The sequence below is a fragment of the Hyperoodon ampullatus genome (genome assembly GCF_949752795.1).
Source record: "Hyperoodon ampullatus genome assembly, chromosome: 5".
Classification (NCBI taxonomy): domain Eukaryota; kingdom Metazoa; phylum Chordata; class Mammalia; order Artiodactyla; family Ziphiidae; genus Hyperoodon; species Hyperoodon ampullatus.
This window is the reverse complement of record NC_136918.1, coordinates 96757555-96776570: the sequence shown is the minus strand read 5'-3', so window position 1 is coordinate 96776570 and position 19016 is coordinate 96757555. Positions and strand designations below refer to the sequence as shown.

Here is a 19016-nt window from a genome sequence, read left to right as displayed (position 1 = left end):
GCTGAGTTCTGTTCTAAACTTTTACTTGTCTGCCACATCAGTGTGACAGAAGATCTGTTCCCAATTCTGAATATTTTTTTAAAAGTCTGAACTGTTGGTGAAATAAAATTTCTCTTTTTTTGCCTTGTTCAGCTTCTTTAAAAGAGGCCTGGGTTGGGGGTGAGAAGGTGTGGGTTCCATTCCTGCGCTGGTACTAACTAGCCCGATGGTAACATTGGGTACTTAGTCCCAGTGGGCTTCAGTTTTCTCTTTGTCAAATGAAGGGGTTGGGCTAATAATTTTTGATTCCTTCTAGCTCTAAGTTTCTCTACTCCACACGTTTTTCTTAAAAAAATATTTTAATCCTCATTAATTATACAGTACTCATTAATGAGGATCAACTCTCCCATTACTTTAAAAATACTAGAACTGAGCCCTAGAAATGTAAGCCTGTGAAGGGATCTGACAAAAATGCCCGGGTTCCTTAACATCATGGCTTGCTTTTATAATAAACATGATCGGGGTGCAACCATGGAGTTGTACACCATGAATCTCCCTGCAAGAAAGAACTTGTAGTTAGACAACCACCTCCAGCAGCAGGACCTCAGGAATGCTCTCAGTGTTTGATATGAGGCCAGTCTTCCCGGGTGATCCTCTGTACACTACATGAGAGTACTCTCCAAAGGGCCGTCTTTGCTCTGGAGCTCCCCATCAGGTTAACAAAGACTTTTTCAGGTTTGTAGCACTCTGAGGCTTTCTGTGCCCATTCCTGCTCTCTGCCTTCTTCCCTTTCCTTAGTGTCAGATCTTTGGTGTTCCTGAAAGCTTTTCCTGTTCACATCTGCTTCTTCCTCTTTTGTTTTTCACAGGCACTGCCCACCCCTTACCCCTCAACCCCAGTGGACCTCTTGCTCTCCTCACTTCATCTCAGCACCTCCTCCCAGAGGACCTGAACTGACACATCAGGGATCCATTCCACATTAGAGGTAAAAACAGATATACTGAAAGATACATTTTCAGGTTTATTTGAAAAAGGCTTTTTTGGTTTTGTTTGTTATTTTGTTTTCTATTGATTTACAGTATTGTGTTAGTTTCAGGTGTACAGCAAAGTGATTCGTGTATATATATATATATATATATATATATATACATATATATATACACACATATATATATATACATATATATATATATTCTTTTCCATTATAGGTTATTATAAGATATTGAATATAGTTCCCTGTGCTATACAGTAGGTCCTTGTTGTTTATCTGTTATATATATAGTAGTGTATACCTGTTAATCCCATACTCCTAATTTACACACATCCCCCACATTTTCCCTTTGGTAAGTAAAAGTCTGTTTTCCATGTCTGTGAATCTGTTTCTGTTTTATCAATAAATTCATTTGTATTATTTTTTAGATTCCACATATAAGTGATATCATATAATACTTGTCTTTCTCTGTCTGACTTACTTCACTTAGTACATATTCTCTGGTTCCATCCATGTTACTGCAAATGGCATTAGTTCATTCTTTTTATGGCTGCATAATATTCCATTGTATATATGTACCACATCTTCTTTATTAGTCATCTGTTGATGGACATTTAGGTTGCTTCCCTATCTTGGTTATAGTAAATAGTGCTGTAATGAACATTGGGGTGCATGTATCTTTTCGAATTAGAGTTTTCATCTTTTCTGGATATATGCCCAGAAGTGGGATTGCTGGATCATATGGTAGCTCTATTTTTAGTGAAAAGGGCCTTTGGTTACATTTCTTCTATCCTTTCTATTTTCTTTCATGGAATTAAATACTTTTGAAACTGGTTAGGACTTAGAGAATGTAATTTCAACTTTTTGATTTTTGACAGATAAAGAATGAGAGAGATACGAAGTGAGTTGTCCATGAAGTGAGTTGTCCAAGGTCATACCTGGACTAATTAATAACATGACATTTTAGACTCTGTTTCATTGAAGAGGTATCAAGACAGATGAAGTGTCCCCAGCCCCTCAGACCAGGCCTCTTACACTTATAGTTTATTGTAACTCATACAACTGTTAGAATGCACATCCCAGCTTGACCAATAACTGACATGTGGTCCTCCTTGGTGGTGTCTTTTATAGTCAGAACTAAGGGCCTTACATGGGGGAGAAGATAATTTGAGTCATGAGGCTATTCTTTCTAAGCTGCTTTTCAGCCTGGATGTGACTTAAGTCATAGAGATCTCTCAAACCCCACATTCCTGCACTGTTAGTGACCAGAAAGGAACATTAACATTTGAATGGGGTTTCAGAGGAGTTGTGGAAATTTGCAACGTAGTAATTAGGAACATAAATTTCTGTAGCAAGAGCAATATGAACACATGAGGGTAAGTGGGTGCAGAGCAATGGCAAACAGAAAAGCTCAGGGTTCTCTGCCAAGACCACATTAGCACAGAGTCCTGAAAGCAACCAGACTGGCCTGTAGATGGTAGAAATAGATGAGGCAGATTAAGTCAGAGCCAGGGCCTGGACAGGGAGACGGTGTAACTACATCTGACTTAGGAAGAGCCAGGTGTATGGGCCTGTGACTAGGGCAGTTACACAAGGCCCAATGCTTAGGACTTAACACAATGTGGTCATCATAAAATTCTTAATAATTTTGCTTTAAATTTGTATTTTGTAGTCAAAATCATCCCAGTGGGATAATGGAGCATGCACTGGGATCTTGGAGCCTATACTCACACATGGTCTTGCCTCCTATCAGCTCCCTATGTCCCCACCTCCCCTGGTTGGGTGTCCAGTAACCCACTCCCTTACTTCCACTTGGTGACTTCTGCTGCCCTCTGTTCCCTGTGGGGACTTAGGGATGGACGTGGAGAGGACACTTGTGAGGGTCTATACTTGCCCTGCTGGCATCCTCAATCCCAAGGTAGCAGAATGTTAAAAGCAAATGGAACTCACCATGACAGGGTGAGAGACTGCAGAACAGAAAACAACTTTTTTCCTTTCTTTTGAACAAGGAGTCCACATTTTTGCTTTGCAATGAGCCTGCAAATTATATATCGAACCCTTGCCTCAGGCTTTCAAAAACATCTTTCTCTGTAAGGGTTACAAATTAATAACAGCATCACCCTTTCCATATTGCTTTATATACTGTATAGTATATAAAGTATATAGTATAATTATAAAGTATAACTATATATATAATGTAGTGATATTTAGGGTATCACTATTTTTCCAAGTCTTATTTCTCAGTTTTATAGATTCAGGAACTTGATTTTCTTTTTCTCTGTAGGTAGAAACCTCTGGAAGACTGATCCATGTCTACCAAACTATAAGACCCTATAAATTAATCTGTTTTGAATTGCTAAGTGGTTGGAAATAGTGATATTGGGGTATCAGTGAATTTTCTTGTCAGAAGAGATATTTATTTGGGAAATCTGATGGTATAAAAAACTCATACAAAAATTATTTAGATGGAAGAGGAGCTTCAAGATGGTGGAAGAATAAGACATGGAGATCACCTTCCTCCCCACAAATACATCAGAAATACATCTACATGTGGAACAACTCCTACAGAACACCTACTGAACGCTGGTAAAAGACCTCAGACCTCCCAAAAGGCTCATGGTGCTCCAGCCAGGCCTCAGGACTGTGCCTCTGAGGTGGGAGAGCCAAGTTCAGGACACTGGTCCAACAGAGACCTCCCAGCTCCACGTAATATCAAATGGCCAAAAATCTCCCAGAGATCTCCATCTCAGTGCCAATAACCAGCTTCACTCAACGACCAGCAAGCTACAGTGCTGGACACCCTATGCCAAACAACTAGCAAGACAGGAACACAACACCAGCCATTAGCAGAGAGACTGCCTAAAATCATAATAAGATCACAGACACCCCAAAACACACCATGAGAGGTGGACCTGCTCACCAGAAAGACAAGATCCAGCCTCATCCACCAAAACAGAGGCACTAGTCCCTTCGACCAGGAAGCCTATACAACACAATGAACCAACCTTAGCCACTGGGAGCAGACACCAAAAACAGCAGGAACTACGAACCTGCAGCCTGTGAAAAGGAGACCCCAAACACAGTTAGTTGAGCAAAATGAGAAGGCAAAGAAACACACAGCAGATGAAGGAGGAAAGTAAAAACCCACCAGACCTAACAAATGAAGAGGAAGTAGACAGTCTACATGAAAAAAAATTCAGAATAATGATAGTAAAGATGATCCAAAATCTCGGAAATAGAATGGAGAAAATACAAGAAACGTTTAACAAGGACCTAGAAGAACTAAAGAGCAAACAAACAATAATGAACAACACAATAAATGAAATTAAAAATTCTCTAGAAGGGATCAATAGCAGAATAACTGAGGCAGAAGAATGGATAAGTGACCTGGAAGATAAAATAGTGGAAATAACTACTGCAGAGCAGAATAAAGAAAAAGAATGAAAAGAATTGAGGAGAGTCTCAGAGACCTCTGGGACAATATTAAATGCACCAACATTCGAATTATAGGGGTCCCAGAAGAAGAGAAAAAGAAAGGGACTGAGAAAACATTTGCAGAGATTATAGTTGAAAACTTCCCTAACATGGGAAAGAAAATAGTCAATCAAGTCCCGGAAGCACAGAGGGTCTCATACAGGATAAATTGAAGGAGAAACACGCCAAGACACATATTAATCAAACTATCAAAAATTAAATACAAAAAATATTAAAAGCAGCAAGGGAGAAACAACAAATAACATACAAGGGAATCCCCATAAGGTTAACAGCTAATCTTTCACCAGAAACTCTGCAAGCCAGAAGGTAATGGCATGATACACTTAAAGTGATGAAAGGGAAGAACCTACAACCAAGATTACTCTACCTGGCAAGGATCTCATTCAGATTTGATGGAGAAATTAAAAACTTTACAGACAAGCAAAAGCTAAGAGAATTCAGCACAACCAAACCACCTTTACAACAGATACTAAAGGAATTTCTCTAGGGAGGAAACACAAGAGAAGGAAAAGACCTACAAAAACAAACCACAAAAAATTAAGAAAATAGTAATAGGAACATTCATATCGATAATTACCTTAAATGTAAATGGATTAAATGCTCCAACCAAAAGACATAGACTGGCTGAATGGATACAAAAACAAGACCCATATATATGCTGTCTACAAGAGACCCACTTCAGACCTAGGGACACATACAGACTGAAAGGGAAGGGATGGAAAAAGATATTCCATGAAAATGGAAATCAAAAGAAAGATGCAGTGGCAATTCTCATAGTAGACAAAATAGACTTTAAAACAAAGACTATTACAAGAGACAAAGAAGGACACTACATAATGATCAAGGGATCAATCCAAGAAGAAGATATAACAATTGTAAATATTTATGCACCCAACATAGGAGCATCCCAGTACATATGGCAAATACTAACAGCCATAAAAGGGGAAATTGACAGTAACACAATCATAGGAGGGGACTTTAACACCCCACTTCCACCAGTGGCCAGATCATCCAAAATGAAAATAAATAAGGAAACACAAGCTTTAAATGATACATTAAACAAGACGGACTTAATTGATATTTATAGGACATTCCATCCCAAAACAGCAGATTACAGTTTCTTCTCATGTGCTCATGGAACATTCTCCAAGATAGATCATATCATGGGTCACAAATCAAGCCTCGGTAAACTTAAGAAAACTGAAATCATATCAAGCATCTTTTCTGACCACAACACTATGAGATTAGAAATGAATTACAGGGAAAAAAACGTAAAAAAACACAAACACATGGAGGCTAAACAATACATTACTAAATAACCAAGACATCACTGAAGAAATCTAAGACGAAATCAAAAAATACCTAGAGACAAATGACAATGAAAACACGACGATCCAAGGCCTATGGGATGCAGCAAAAGCAGTTCTAAGAGGGAAGTTTATAGCTATACAAGCCTACTTCAAGGAACAAGAAAAGCCTCATGTAAACAATTTAACATTACACCTAAAGCAACTAGAGAAAGAAGAACAAACAAAACCCAAAGTTAGCAGAAGAAAAGAAATCATAAAGATCAGAGCAGAAATAAATGAAATAGAAACAAAGAAAACAATTGCAAGGATCAATAAAACTAAACACTGGTTCTTTGAGAAGATAAACAAAATGGATAAACCGTTAGCCAGACTCATCAAGAAAAAGAGGGAGAGAACTCAAATCAATAGAATTAGAAATGAAAAAGGAGAAGTTACAACAGACACCACAGAAATACAAAGCATCCTAAGAGACTACTACAAGCAACTCTATGTATGCCAATAAAATGGACAACCTGGAAGAAATGGACAAATTCTTAGAAAGGTATAACCTTCCAAGACTGAACCAGGAAGAAACAGAAAATATGAACAGACCAATCACAAGTAATGAAATTGAAACTGTGATGAAAAATCTTCCAACAAACAAAAGTCCAGGACCAGATAACTTCACAGGTGAATTCTATCAAACATTTAGAGAAAAGATAGCATGCATCCTTCTCAAACTCTTTCAAAAAATTGCAGAGGAAAGAACACTCCCAAATTCATTCTATGATGCCACCATCACCCTGATACCAAAACCAGAAAAAGATACTACAAAAAAAGAAAATTACAGACCAATATCACTGATGAATATAGATGCAAAAATCCTCAACAAAATACTAGCAAACAGAATCCGACAACACATTAAAAGGATCATACACCATGTTTAGGTGGGATTTATCCGAGGGATGCAAGGATTCTTCAATATATACAAATCAATCAATGTGATACACCATATTAACAAATTGAAGAATAAAAACCATATGATCATCTCAATAGATGCAGAAAAAGCTTTTCACAAAATTCAACACCCATTTATGATAAAAACTCTCCAGAAAGTGGGAATAGAGGGAACCTACCTCGATATAATAAAGCCCATATACCACAAATCCACAGCAAACATCTTTCTCAATGGTGAAAAACTGAGAGCACTTCCTCTAAGATCAGAAACGAGACAATGATGTCCACTCTCACCACTATTATTCAACATAGTTTTGGAAGTCCTAGCCATGGTAATCAGAGAAGAAAAAGAAATAAAAGGAATACAAATTGGAAAAGAAGAACTAAACCTGTCACTGTTTGCAGATGACATGATACTATACATAGAGAATCCTTAAAATGCTGCCAGAACCCTACTGGAGCTAATCAATGAATGTGGTAACGTTGCAGGATACAAAATTAATGCAGAGAAATCTCTTGCATTCCTATACGCTAATGATGAAAAATCTGAAAGAGAAATTATGGAAACAATCCCATTTACCATTGCAACAAAAAGAATAAAATACCTAGGAATAAACCTACCTAGGGAAACAAAAGACCTGTATGCAGAAAACTATAAGACACTGATGAAAGAAATTACAGATGGTACCAGCAGATGGAGAGATATACCATGTTCTTGGATTGGAAGAATCAACATTGTGAAAATGACTATACTACATGAAGCAATCTAAAGATTCAATGCAATCCCTATCAAATTACCAATGGCATTTTTTACGGAACTAGAACAAATCATCTTAAAATTTGTATGGAGACACAAAAGACCCTGAATAGCCAAAGCAGTCTTGAGGGAAAAAAACGGAGCTGAAGGAATCAGACTCCCTGACTTCAGACTATACTACAAAGCTACAGTAATCAAGACAATATGGTACTGGCACAAAAACCAAAACATAGATCAATGGAACAAGATAGAAAGCCCAGAGGTAAACCCACGCACCTATGGTCAACTAATCTATGACAAAGGACACAAAGATATACAATGGAGAGAAGACAGTCTCTTCAGTAAGTGCTGCTGGGAAAACCAGACAGCTATATGTAAAAGAATGAAATTAGAAGACTCCCTAACACCATACACAAAAATAAACTCAAATTGGTTTTGAGACCTAAATATAAGACCAGACACTATAAAGCTCTTAGAGGAAAACATAGGAAGAACACACTTTGACATAAATCATAGCAAGGTCTTTTTTGATCCACATCCTATAGTAGTGGAAATAAAAACAAAAATAAACAAATGAGACCTAATGAAACTTCAAAGCTTTTGCACAGCAAAGGAAACCATAAACAAGTCGAAAAGACAACCTTCAGAAGGGGAGAAAACTATTTGCAAATGAATCAACGGACAAAAGATTAATCTCCAAAATATATAAACAGCTCATGCAGCTCAATACTAAAGAAACAAACAACCCAATCCAAAAATGGGCAGAAGACCTAAATAGACATTTCTCCAAAGAAGACATATAGGTGGCCAATAAGCACATTTGAAGCTGCTCAACATCACTAATTATTAGAGAAATGCATATCAAAACTACAATGAGGTATCACCTCACACCAGTTAGCATGGGCATCATCAGAAAATCTACAAACAACAAATGCTGGAGAGGATGCGGAGAACAGGGAACCATCTTGCACTGTTGGTGGGAATGTAAATTGATACAGCCACTATGAAGAACCATATGGAGGTTCCTGAAAAACTAAAAATAGATTTATCATATGATCCAGCAATCCCACTACTGGGCATATACCCAGAGAAAGCCAGAATTCAAAAAGACACGTGCACCCCAGTGTTCATTGCAGCACTATTTACAATAGCCAGGTCATGGAAGCAACCTAAGTGCCCATCGACAGCCGAATGGATAAAGAAGATGTGGTACATATATACAATGGAATATTACTCAGCCGTAAAAAGGAACGAAATTGAGTCATTTGTTGAGATATGGATGCATCTAGAGACTGTCACACAGAGTGAAGTAAGTCAGAAAGAGAAAAACAAATATTGTATATTAACACATGTATATGGAACCTAGAAAAATGGTACAGATGAGCTGGTGTGCAGGGCAGAAGTTGAGACACAGATGTAGAGAACAGACATACAGACACCAATGGGGGAAAACTGCGGTGGACTGGGGATGGTGGTGTGCTGAATTGGGAGATTGGGAATGACATGTATACACTGATGTGTGTAAAACTGATGACTAATAAGAACCTGCAGTATAAAAAAAGCAAACAGACAAAACAACTAACACTATACTTTTATTGGGTTATTTGTATGGAAATATGTTAATATAAATGTTTCAGACATTACATGAAATTTCTAAAAATCTTACATGTTCTGGTGTAATGTTATAAGTCATAATTCTAGTTATTACTTTAAAATGTATATCTCAGAAATTACTAAATTTCCTTGTCAATTGCATTATTATGAACTTTCATCAAATCTTCAACCGTGGTCATTTTTAAGTCTTTTGTCATTTACAGACATTTCTGGGTGTACTCTGATGCTTTTGCAAATATGTTCCTATAAAAGGGTTTAATCTTCAAAGAATTCATGGAAAGGACTCTGAGAAGTACAGGTTACTAGTAATTGACTGTGCTGCTGAACTGAATGAATAAGCATTTTCAGAACTCTAATGGAAAACTGATGAACTCATAAAACTGCTAACAAAAGATCAAATAAAAAAATTAATTACATGGGACTGATTGAACTGATGAGGATGATTATAATTTTTGTGACTTTCTGTTTGAATTAAAAGAAAAATCCCACAAGGACTCAGAGGCAAAAAATATACAAATCAATTTCCACTGCAAAGTAAAGGAGCTGTTACAGTGGAGGGTTACTGGACTGAATGTCAATATTATCTCATATGAGTGTGTTTCGTGTTTGGTAATTGCAATCATTGTTGCTTTTGTTGTGGTCATCCATTTACAATGCTTGGTGTCAGTCTATCTCTTGTAAAAATAAAATACAGTGTGTGTGTGAGAAAAAAAAAAGAAATGAAAATGGGGAAGTAACAACTGACACAGCAGAAATACAAAGGATCATGAGAGATTACAACAAGCAACTCTATGCCAATAAAATGGACAACCTGGAAGGAATGGACAAATTCTTAGAAATGCACAAGCTTCCAACACTGAACGAGGAAGAAATAGAAAATATGAACAGACCAATCACAAGTAATGAAATTGAAACTGTGATTAAAAATCTTCCAACAAACAAAAACCCAGGACCAGACGGCTTCAAAGCCAAATTCTATCAAACAGTTAGAGAAGAGCTAACACATATGCTTCTCAATCTCTTCCAAAATATAGCAGAGGGAGGAACACTCCCAAGCTCATTCTATGAGGCCACCATCACCCTGATACCAAAACCAGACAAAGATGTCACAAAAAAAGAAAACTACAGACCAATATCACTGATGAACATAGATGCAAAAATCCTCAACAAAATACTAGCAAACAGAATGCAACAGCACACTAAAGGGATCATACACCATGATCAAGTGGAGTTTATCTGAGGAATGCAAGGATTCTTCAATATACGCAAATCAATCAATGCGATACACCATACTAACAAATTGAAGGAGAAAAACCATATGATCATCTCAATAGATGCAGAGAGAGCTTTCGATAAAATTCAACACCCATATTTGATAAAAGGCCTCCAGAAAGTTGGCATAGAAGGAACTTACCTCAACATAATAAAGGCCATATATGACAAACCCACAGCTAACATTGTCCTCAATGGTGAAAAACTGAAACCATTTCCAGTAAGATCAGGAACAAGACAAGGCTGCCCGCTCTCACCACTATTATTCAACATAGTTTTGGAAGTTTTAGCCACTGCAATCAGAGAAGAAAAAGAAATAAAAGGAATCCACATTGGAAAAGAAGAAGTAAAGCTGTCACTGTTTGCAGAAGACATGATACTATACATAGAGAATCCTAAAGATGCCACCAGAAAATGACTAGAGCTAATCAATGAATTTGGTAAAGTAGCAAGATATAAAATTAATGCACAGAAATCTCTGGCATTCCTGTACACTAATGATGAAAAATCTGAAAGTGAAATTATGGAAACACTCCCATTTACTATTGCAACAAAAGGAATAAAATATGTAGGAATAAACCTACCTAAGCAGACAAAAGACCTGTATGCAGAAAATTATAAGACACTGATGAAAGAGATTAAAGATGATACAAGCAGATGGAGAGATATACCATGTTCTTGGATTGGAAGAATCAACATTGTGAAGATGACTATACTACCCAAAGCAATCTACAGATCAATGCAATCCCTATCAAACTACCACTGGCATTTTTCACAGAACTAGAACAAAAAATTTCACAATTGTATAAAAACAGAAAAGACCCCGAATAAGCAAAGCAATCTTAAGAAAGAAAAACGGAGCTGAAGGAATCAGGCTCCTGGACTTCAGACTATACTACAAAGCTACAGTAATCAAGACAGTATGGTACTGGCACAAAAACAGAAATATAGATCAATGAAACAGGATAGAAAGCCCAGAGATAAACCCGCACACATATGGTCACCTTATCTTTGATAAAGGAGGCAAGAATATACAAGGAGAAAAGACAGCTTCCTCCATAAGTGTTGCTGGGAAAACTGGACAGCTACATGTAAAAGAATGAAATTAGAACACTCCCTAACACCATACACAAAAATAAACTCAAAATGGATTAAAGACCTAAATGTAAGGCCAGACACTCTCAAACTCTTAGAGGAAAACATAGGCAGAACCCTCTAAGACATAAATCACAACAAGATCCTTTTGGACCCATCTTCTAGAGAAATAGAAATAAAACCAAAAATAAACAAATGGGACCTAATGATACTTCAAAGCTTTTGCACAGCAAAGGAAACAATTACCAAGACGAAGAGACAACCCTCAGAATGGGAGAAAATATTTGCATATGAAGCAACTGACAAAGGATTAATCTCCAAAATTTACAAGCAGCTCATGCAGCTCAACATCAACAAACAAACAACCCAATCCAGAAATGGGCATAAGACCTAAACAGACATTTCTCCAAAGAAGATACAGACTGCCAACAAACACATGAAAGAATGCTGAACATTGTTAGTTATTAGAGAAATGCAAGTCAAAACTACAATGGAATATCATTTCACACTGGTCAGAATGGCCATCATCAAAAAATCTAGAAACAATAAATGCTGGAGAGGATTTGGAGAAAAGGGAACCCTCATACACTGTTGGTGGGAATATAAATTGATACAGCCACTTTGGAGAACAGTATGGAGGTTCCTTAAAAAACTACAAACAGAACTACCATATGACCCACAATCCCACTACTGGGCATATACCCTAAGAAAACCATAATTCAAAAAGGGTCATGTAGCACAATGTTCATGCAGCTCTATTTACAGTAGCCAGGACATGGAAGCAACCTAAGTGTCCATTGACAGATCAATGGATAAAGAAGATGTGGCACACATATACAAAGGAATATTACTCAGCCATAAAAAGAAACAAAATTGAGTTATTTGTAGTGAGGTGGATGGACCTACAGTCTGTTATGCAGAATGAAGTAAGTCAGAAAGAGAAAAACAAATACCATATGCTAACACATATATAGGGAATCTAAAAAAAAAAAAAATGTCCTGAAGAACCTAGGGGCAACATGGGAATAAAGATGCAGACCTAGTAGAGAATGATGAACTTGAGCACACGGAGAGGGGGAAGGGTAAGCTGGGACAAAGGGAGAGAGTTGTAGTGTATATATGGGCATATATTCACTACGAAATGTAAAATAGATAGCTAGTGGGAAGCAGTCGCTTAGCACAGGAAGATCGGCTCGGTGCTTTGTGACCAGGTAGAAGGGTGGGATAGGGAGAGTGGGATGTAGGGAGATTCAAGAAGGAAGAGATATGGGGTTATATGTATATGTATAACTGATTCATTTTGTTATGAAGCAGAAACTAACATACCATTGTAAAGCAATTATAATCCAATAAAAATGGTAAAAAAATTATTTAGATGATTTTTGGAAACAGTGTTAATTGGCATACACCCTGCTTTACTATAGCAATATACCTACTGAGAAGGCTAGAGGCTCATGCCTGCCAATCAGAATGCCCTGTTCTATGGAATATGCTAGAGACACAACTACACAGTATTTAATTTTTAACCCTTGTTTACCCAGATTTTACCCTTCTGAAGGCATTGGGTGTTGCAAACTTACAGTTTATCTTCTATCAGTTTATCATTACAGTTTATCTTCTATTAATTTATTCTCCCAATAGGATTTGAGTCTGTACACCCTTATTCACAGTAGCAACACATTTGTATATAATCATTTAGATTGGATACCTATCTAAAGAGTTGATCAAATGTGGTGTTTATGGTAAGCTTAGATTTCAGAAGTTTACGTTATACTTACTTTCTCCTCAAATTCTAGGTAATTTCAACTGACTTGTTATGGTAAAAATTTAAAAATACCTACTACATTCAGCAGTTCTTAAAGAAGAAATTATTTTTACTATAACCCATAGTTTAAAGTGTTTAAAATTCAAAGAGAATGCCTAATTAATTCTAGCCATTCTTGAATCCACCACCATAATTCAGAGCCCATTTTTTTCTTTGAGTGAAACCTTCAAGAATTACATTTGTCAAATATTTATGCTGTCAATATGTTTGTTTTGTTTCTGCAATGAGATGAACAGCTTGAACAAATTGTACAAGTGTTATCAGAAGTAAGAGCTCAGTATCAATTCCATCAAAATGAAAATAATTGTTTTCTGGAGATCTCTTTCAATATTCAAGTGGATGATGCTTAGTAAGTCTACCCTGCAGGTTCTGCCAAATGTATTTTGGAAAACTCATCTGGAAATGCCATTATGGTGGAGTCCTCCTCAAATTTAAATTGTTGTCAGCACTCATGTGATAGAGATTGAGAGTTACTAAAGTACACTCTTAAATTTTCCAGTTAACTTATAATGCAGAACTCTGAGGAATTAATTGTGTTTTTGTTCAGAGCCTTGGGAAGGTCTAAAGCTGCTTTTTGAGAGAAGGCTGGGTTTTCATCTCAACTGCTGTGCAGCTGGGCAAGAATACAGGTAACTTATTCAATATTTATATAAAATATAAATTATTCAATATTTATATAAACATAAATCTCATTAACTACACAGCCAGTAGCTAAGTTATAAGGAAATCAGTTTGTTAAAAAAAAAAAAAACCGGGCTTCCCTGGTGGCGCAGTGGTTGAGAGTCCGCCTGCCGATGCAGGGGAAACGGGTTCGTGCCCCAGTCTGGGAAGATCCCACATGCCGCGGAGCGGCTGGGCCCGTGAGCCATGGCCGCTGGGCCTGCGCGTCCGGAGCCTGTGCTCCGCAACGGGAGAGGCCACAACAGTGAGAGGCCCACATACCGCAAAAAAAAAAAAAAAAAAAAAAATGTCTTCACTTCAGACATTTATAAAAACCTCAGTTTTCAAAGATATGTTACATATACTATGCTTTAGCAGGTCATCTGAGATAAACAATTATTTTTCTAAAATTTTTAATCTCCCCTCTGCTTTAACCCAAATCAGTAGAAAGCTACACAATCCAGTACTCCAAAAATTTGTCATTTCAGTGATTTTTTTTTCATTGCATTGACTGATTCATTTATTCATTCCACTAACACTTGTTGATCTCCTACTAGGAGCTCTTTCAGGCATGAGTTGTAAGCCTAACAAAGACTCTGAACTCGTGCACCATCTTGAGTGATGTGGATACCCAGTACTGGATGACAGGAACTATAAAAGAATAAAGGAGAGATTAGTTTTTTTGTACTATATTTATTAATATTACCCTGAATGCCAACATAAGGTTTCTGGAGCAGAGAAGATTTATCACTACTTATTTATAGTAAATAATGATGTGTTGTTTCCCTTGTGCTACAATGTCCTCCCTCCAGGGCAAAGCAGTAAGAGCCAGATGTTACTCTACACATACTGGGTCTGAATTGTAGGTGAGTAAGCCCTCCTCTTCCCCCAAAAGAAAATGAATCTGGACATTGATATAGGAGAGGGGGGCAGCTGTTTTCCTTCCTCTTTTGAGAGAGCTTCCTTGGAAAAGTAATGGAAAGAATACTGAGTCCTCACTTTTTGAAATGTCTGCATGGTCCTGGGTCTCAACTCCCCTTGAAATATAAACACATACCTCTGGGAAGTAAATCTCTCTGGAGTTCTTATTATTTATTCCATCATAAATTAGCTTCTAAGGGTTGCATTTTAGCTCAGGTTCGAAGTTTCAGTAAAATTTTCTCAGAAAGCCCTACTGTGCAGAAACAAAAATATCTTCTCAACAGCCCCACAAGAAAGCTATGGGATAGAGCATTTGATGAGTTGCTTTAGACTGAGTTGTCATTGTGACCTCTCTGAGGAAGTGATCTGAGCTGAGATCTAAAAGGCAAGAAAGCGTCGGCCATGTGAACATCTGTGGAAATGAAACATCTGGCATAAAGACCTTAAGGTGAGAATGATCTTGGAATGTTTCAGTAACCAAAAGAAAGCCACTGTGGTTGGAATATAATGAAGAGAATGAACAGATGTATATTCAGAGCAGTAGAGAGTAGCCAGATCATACTAGGCTTCATAGAATGTGTAAAGGATTTGGATTTAATTATAAATATAATAGGAAGCTATGGGAGGGTTTTTGAGCAAGGGGGATGCAGGGAAAACCATGAGGAAGATACTACAATAGTCTAAGTGAAAACAAGAAGAGTTTTGGATTAGTTGTTAGTAGTAGATATAGAAAGGTGGGAATTGTACTTACTCAGTCATTTCTTTATTATTTCCCCATTTATCAAGTGTATTGGGTGCCTACTATGTGCTATGTAGACATGTGCAAATTTCAAGGGACATCATTGATTGAAAGATTGACATGATTTCCATCTTCCTGAAATTTATGATGCAGTGAGAGGCAGAAAATACTGTGTTTGGGATTGTAGGAGATGACAGGGAAGCAAGGAGGAGCACCTAAACCAGAGCGGGGCAAGGACACATAAAGGAAGTCTGAGTGTTAAGGTTGTATTCAGCTGTGTCATAGAAAGTCAGTTGATGTGCTTATTTTATTCTTTTATTTTGCTTTATTTATCTTATTTTTCATGTAACATTGAGTCTGGAGGCAGACTCAATCCAGGGTTGTTGTTATGGTGACATGACAGCATAACAACAACCTTAGTGTTGTTGTTATGCTGTCATGCTTAGTGCAAGGCCATTCTCCTCATATTTATAAAAAATGCTATTGCCCTTCTAGATATCACTTTTCAATCTAGGAAGAAAGACAGGGAAAAGATAAAGGGCAAAAGATGCATTGACTAGGTTTGCTCAGTCTGTTAGGAAGACAACGCTCTGAAAAGCCCAACCCTTAACTGTCACATATACCTCTTTGTCCAGAAGTAGTCACATGCCCATCTACAGATTCATGGGAGTGTGGAAAGCTAAGTATTTTTAAATAGAAACATTACCCACTAAATTAATTTGTATTCATTTAGAAAGGAAGGTGTAATGAATTGATATTCGAGGGCAATTAAAAATGTCAGGCACAGGGATGATTTCTATTACTTGAAAGAAAGAAAAGTTCTAAGAAGACCATTGAGACACTTACAGAAAAGAAAAAATTCCTGTCACTTAACCTTTTCTTTTCAATGCTAATTTTTTTAAAGAGCCGTGATAAGAAGCAGTATAAAAAAGAATGTCTGTGTTCTTCATTTTCCGTGAAGTTGCTATTGAAGATAGTGTTCATATTTTAGTTAATGCTCCTTTATAGACTCTTGAACTAAATAAATCCCTCTTTCACTGTTTGACTCTTGTCCTTTACCTTTTTTTTATAATAGCATGATTATAAAGCAGATATTATTTATATCCACATCTCTTACGTATAATATCCCTTAAATCAATTTAGAAATAGGTAGAAACCACTTACTTCAGCCATGACTGAAAAAAAAAATAAACGAATGTAATAATATAGTGAGCTTGGGAAAACTGCATTTGATCCTTAAGAGATTTTCTTAACTAAATGTCTAGTACAGTGGACTTTGGGGTCAGTCTCCAGTAAACAGAATACATGGCTTTTGACAAAAACAGACCCACATATATCACTGGCCAGAATATTACCCTAGTAATATAGAAATTATACAAAATAAAATTAATTTTAAAACATTTGTAAATTATCAAAGGTATTAATTTGATCCCTTAATTTCAGACTATATGGAGTATTTGTTTTCTGACCCTTCTGAATCTTTATAGCTTGCATTTCTTAAAACTGAAGGAAGGCATACCTCCTTGACAAGCAGGAAAATTACTTAGGATGAGTATCAGTAAATAACCCTTGCCCATGGAATTTCCATGTATTGCTGAAGTAGTGATTATAAACTGACTCTACCAAAGTTGTTTATTCCAGCAATGCCACTTCTTGATTTCAAGGTGAGAGCTCAACTGTGGGTCCAGATAGACAAATAAACAAAATTAATTTTCATAAATAACCTTGCATGATCATGTGATTCAAATGTGGATATTTGGTGGTCTCATGCCTCAGAGAACACAGGAGATGTTGGACAATGCTTAGGACAAAAATTACTACCAAGATGGCACTAGGCAAGGTTTATACAAGCCTAACACCATTGATTGGACATTGCACAAATTATTCTTGGGAACTCATTATATCTGTATAAAACTCATTTTCCAGATTACTGATTATATTCTTAAAGGCAGTCATTTTAGTGTTTAATTTCATGTTTGATAATTTGGAGAGTTCCCCATTTACTGTGCATTTTGTTTCCTTTTTCATCTTGATTGTACATTGATTTGATTGAACATTAGTGTGTGGAACCATTCCTGCAATCTGGCTTTTGGCATTTATAGAATGGACATTTATCATTGCCTTACCACTGTGAAGACATTTTAATTTTTATATTTAGATAATGAATAGATATTTGCTTAGAGAGGAATTGAGAATCAGTATTGGGCAAATACAGGCATTTCTTTACTTTGTCTTTATGTTATCATACAGATTATTATTAAAATTACAATAATTTTCATCTCACGTTCTTCAGTTAAACCTGAAACTCAGAATACTACAGAAGAATTATTTTCAAAAAATAAAGAGATGATCAAAAATGTATATGTGCCTTTAATGCAATAGATTGCTAAGTACTCCAATATTTCATCTGCACACTCACAAAATATTACCTCACTCACTCAGTTTCTAAAGCCTGTTAGGCTCCTGATGGTACAAATGGAGTGAACTTTCAGCAACCTAACACTGGGCTTCAGAAATGGTGAAATCAGGAAGTCACTTAGAGTTTAACCCTCTCTATTAAGAATTCTTTCGGAGAAACATAAGAATTGCGGTTTGGCACGTACAAGTGCATAGGAAACCTGCTGAGTGGAAACTGGCCCAGATACCTAAGTCCTGAATGGATTCCTTGTTCATGAAAGGCTTGCTACACATGCCTGTGTTCCGAAAGAGGGTGGGGGGTGTGTGTGTGGGAAGAGTGGTCAGATGGGAATACCAATAGATTTCTGTGACATTTCAAAATGTAATAATGTTCACCTTCCAAAATATTTATTTGGCAAAAAGAAAATTATTTGACCTAATCATTGTTTATATAAAGGTAACACCTGTTTTAAGAAATAATTTCTAAAGGACCCCAGATCCTAAGAAAGAACTGTGTTTGCGAACACTCTTTCAGTGTCCTTAATACATCCATCTATTTTCTTGTGGGAAAGGAATACACTGGGTTCAGATAACACAAGGTGGTTACAAAAGTTTGTTTTACATAGACTATTTAACTATAGGATGAAAAAATGGGAGCTGGAGGCAAATTGGATTCTACTTCTCCAAAGCTGAGAGAATAGAAAAGAAAGCCTTTGCCCAGCAGAATTAGCAGATGGTCTAAATCTCCTTGGGGTACATGGGCTCAATTTAATACTGATTTAAGATTTCTCATTCAAAGGGTTTAGCCTCTCCTGAGAATTTAATAAGCTAGGTAAGAATAAACGGTGTCATTCAATTTGAGCATTATAATTTGTCTAGTATGATTCAAAAGGGTTATTAAGGTAGTTTTTTATGCTTGGGAAAAACAATAGCAACACGGTGTCCAGCAGTCACATTAGCTATGGCTGGTGTAGACCACTTCCTTAGAAAGTCAGATCTTAGATTCATCTGACTTCAAAAACTAG

General features: G+C 36.8%; 1 protein-coding gene across 1 annotated transcript in view; it reads left to right on the top strand.

Moving 5' to 3' along the window:
• Positions 1-570: 570 nt before the first annotated feature.
• Positions 571-19016, top strand: part of ZPLD1 (zona pellucida like domain containing 1) — a gene marked incomplete at its 3' end in the record, with an annotated part of 84083 nt that continues 65637 nt past the window's right edge. Inside the window, exon 1 of the mRNA XM_079705618.1 lies at positions 571-626. Coding sequence (XP_079561744.1) covers positions 590-626 — 37 coding nt within the window. The 5' untranslated portion in view covers positions 571-589. The remainder of the gene's footprint in view (positions 627-19016) is intronic.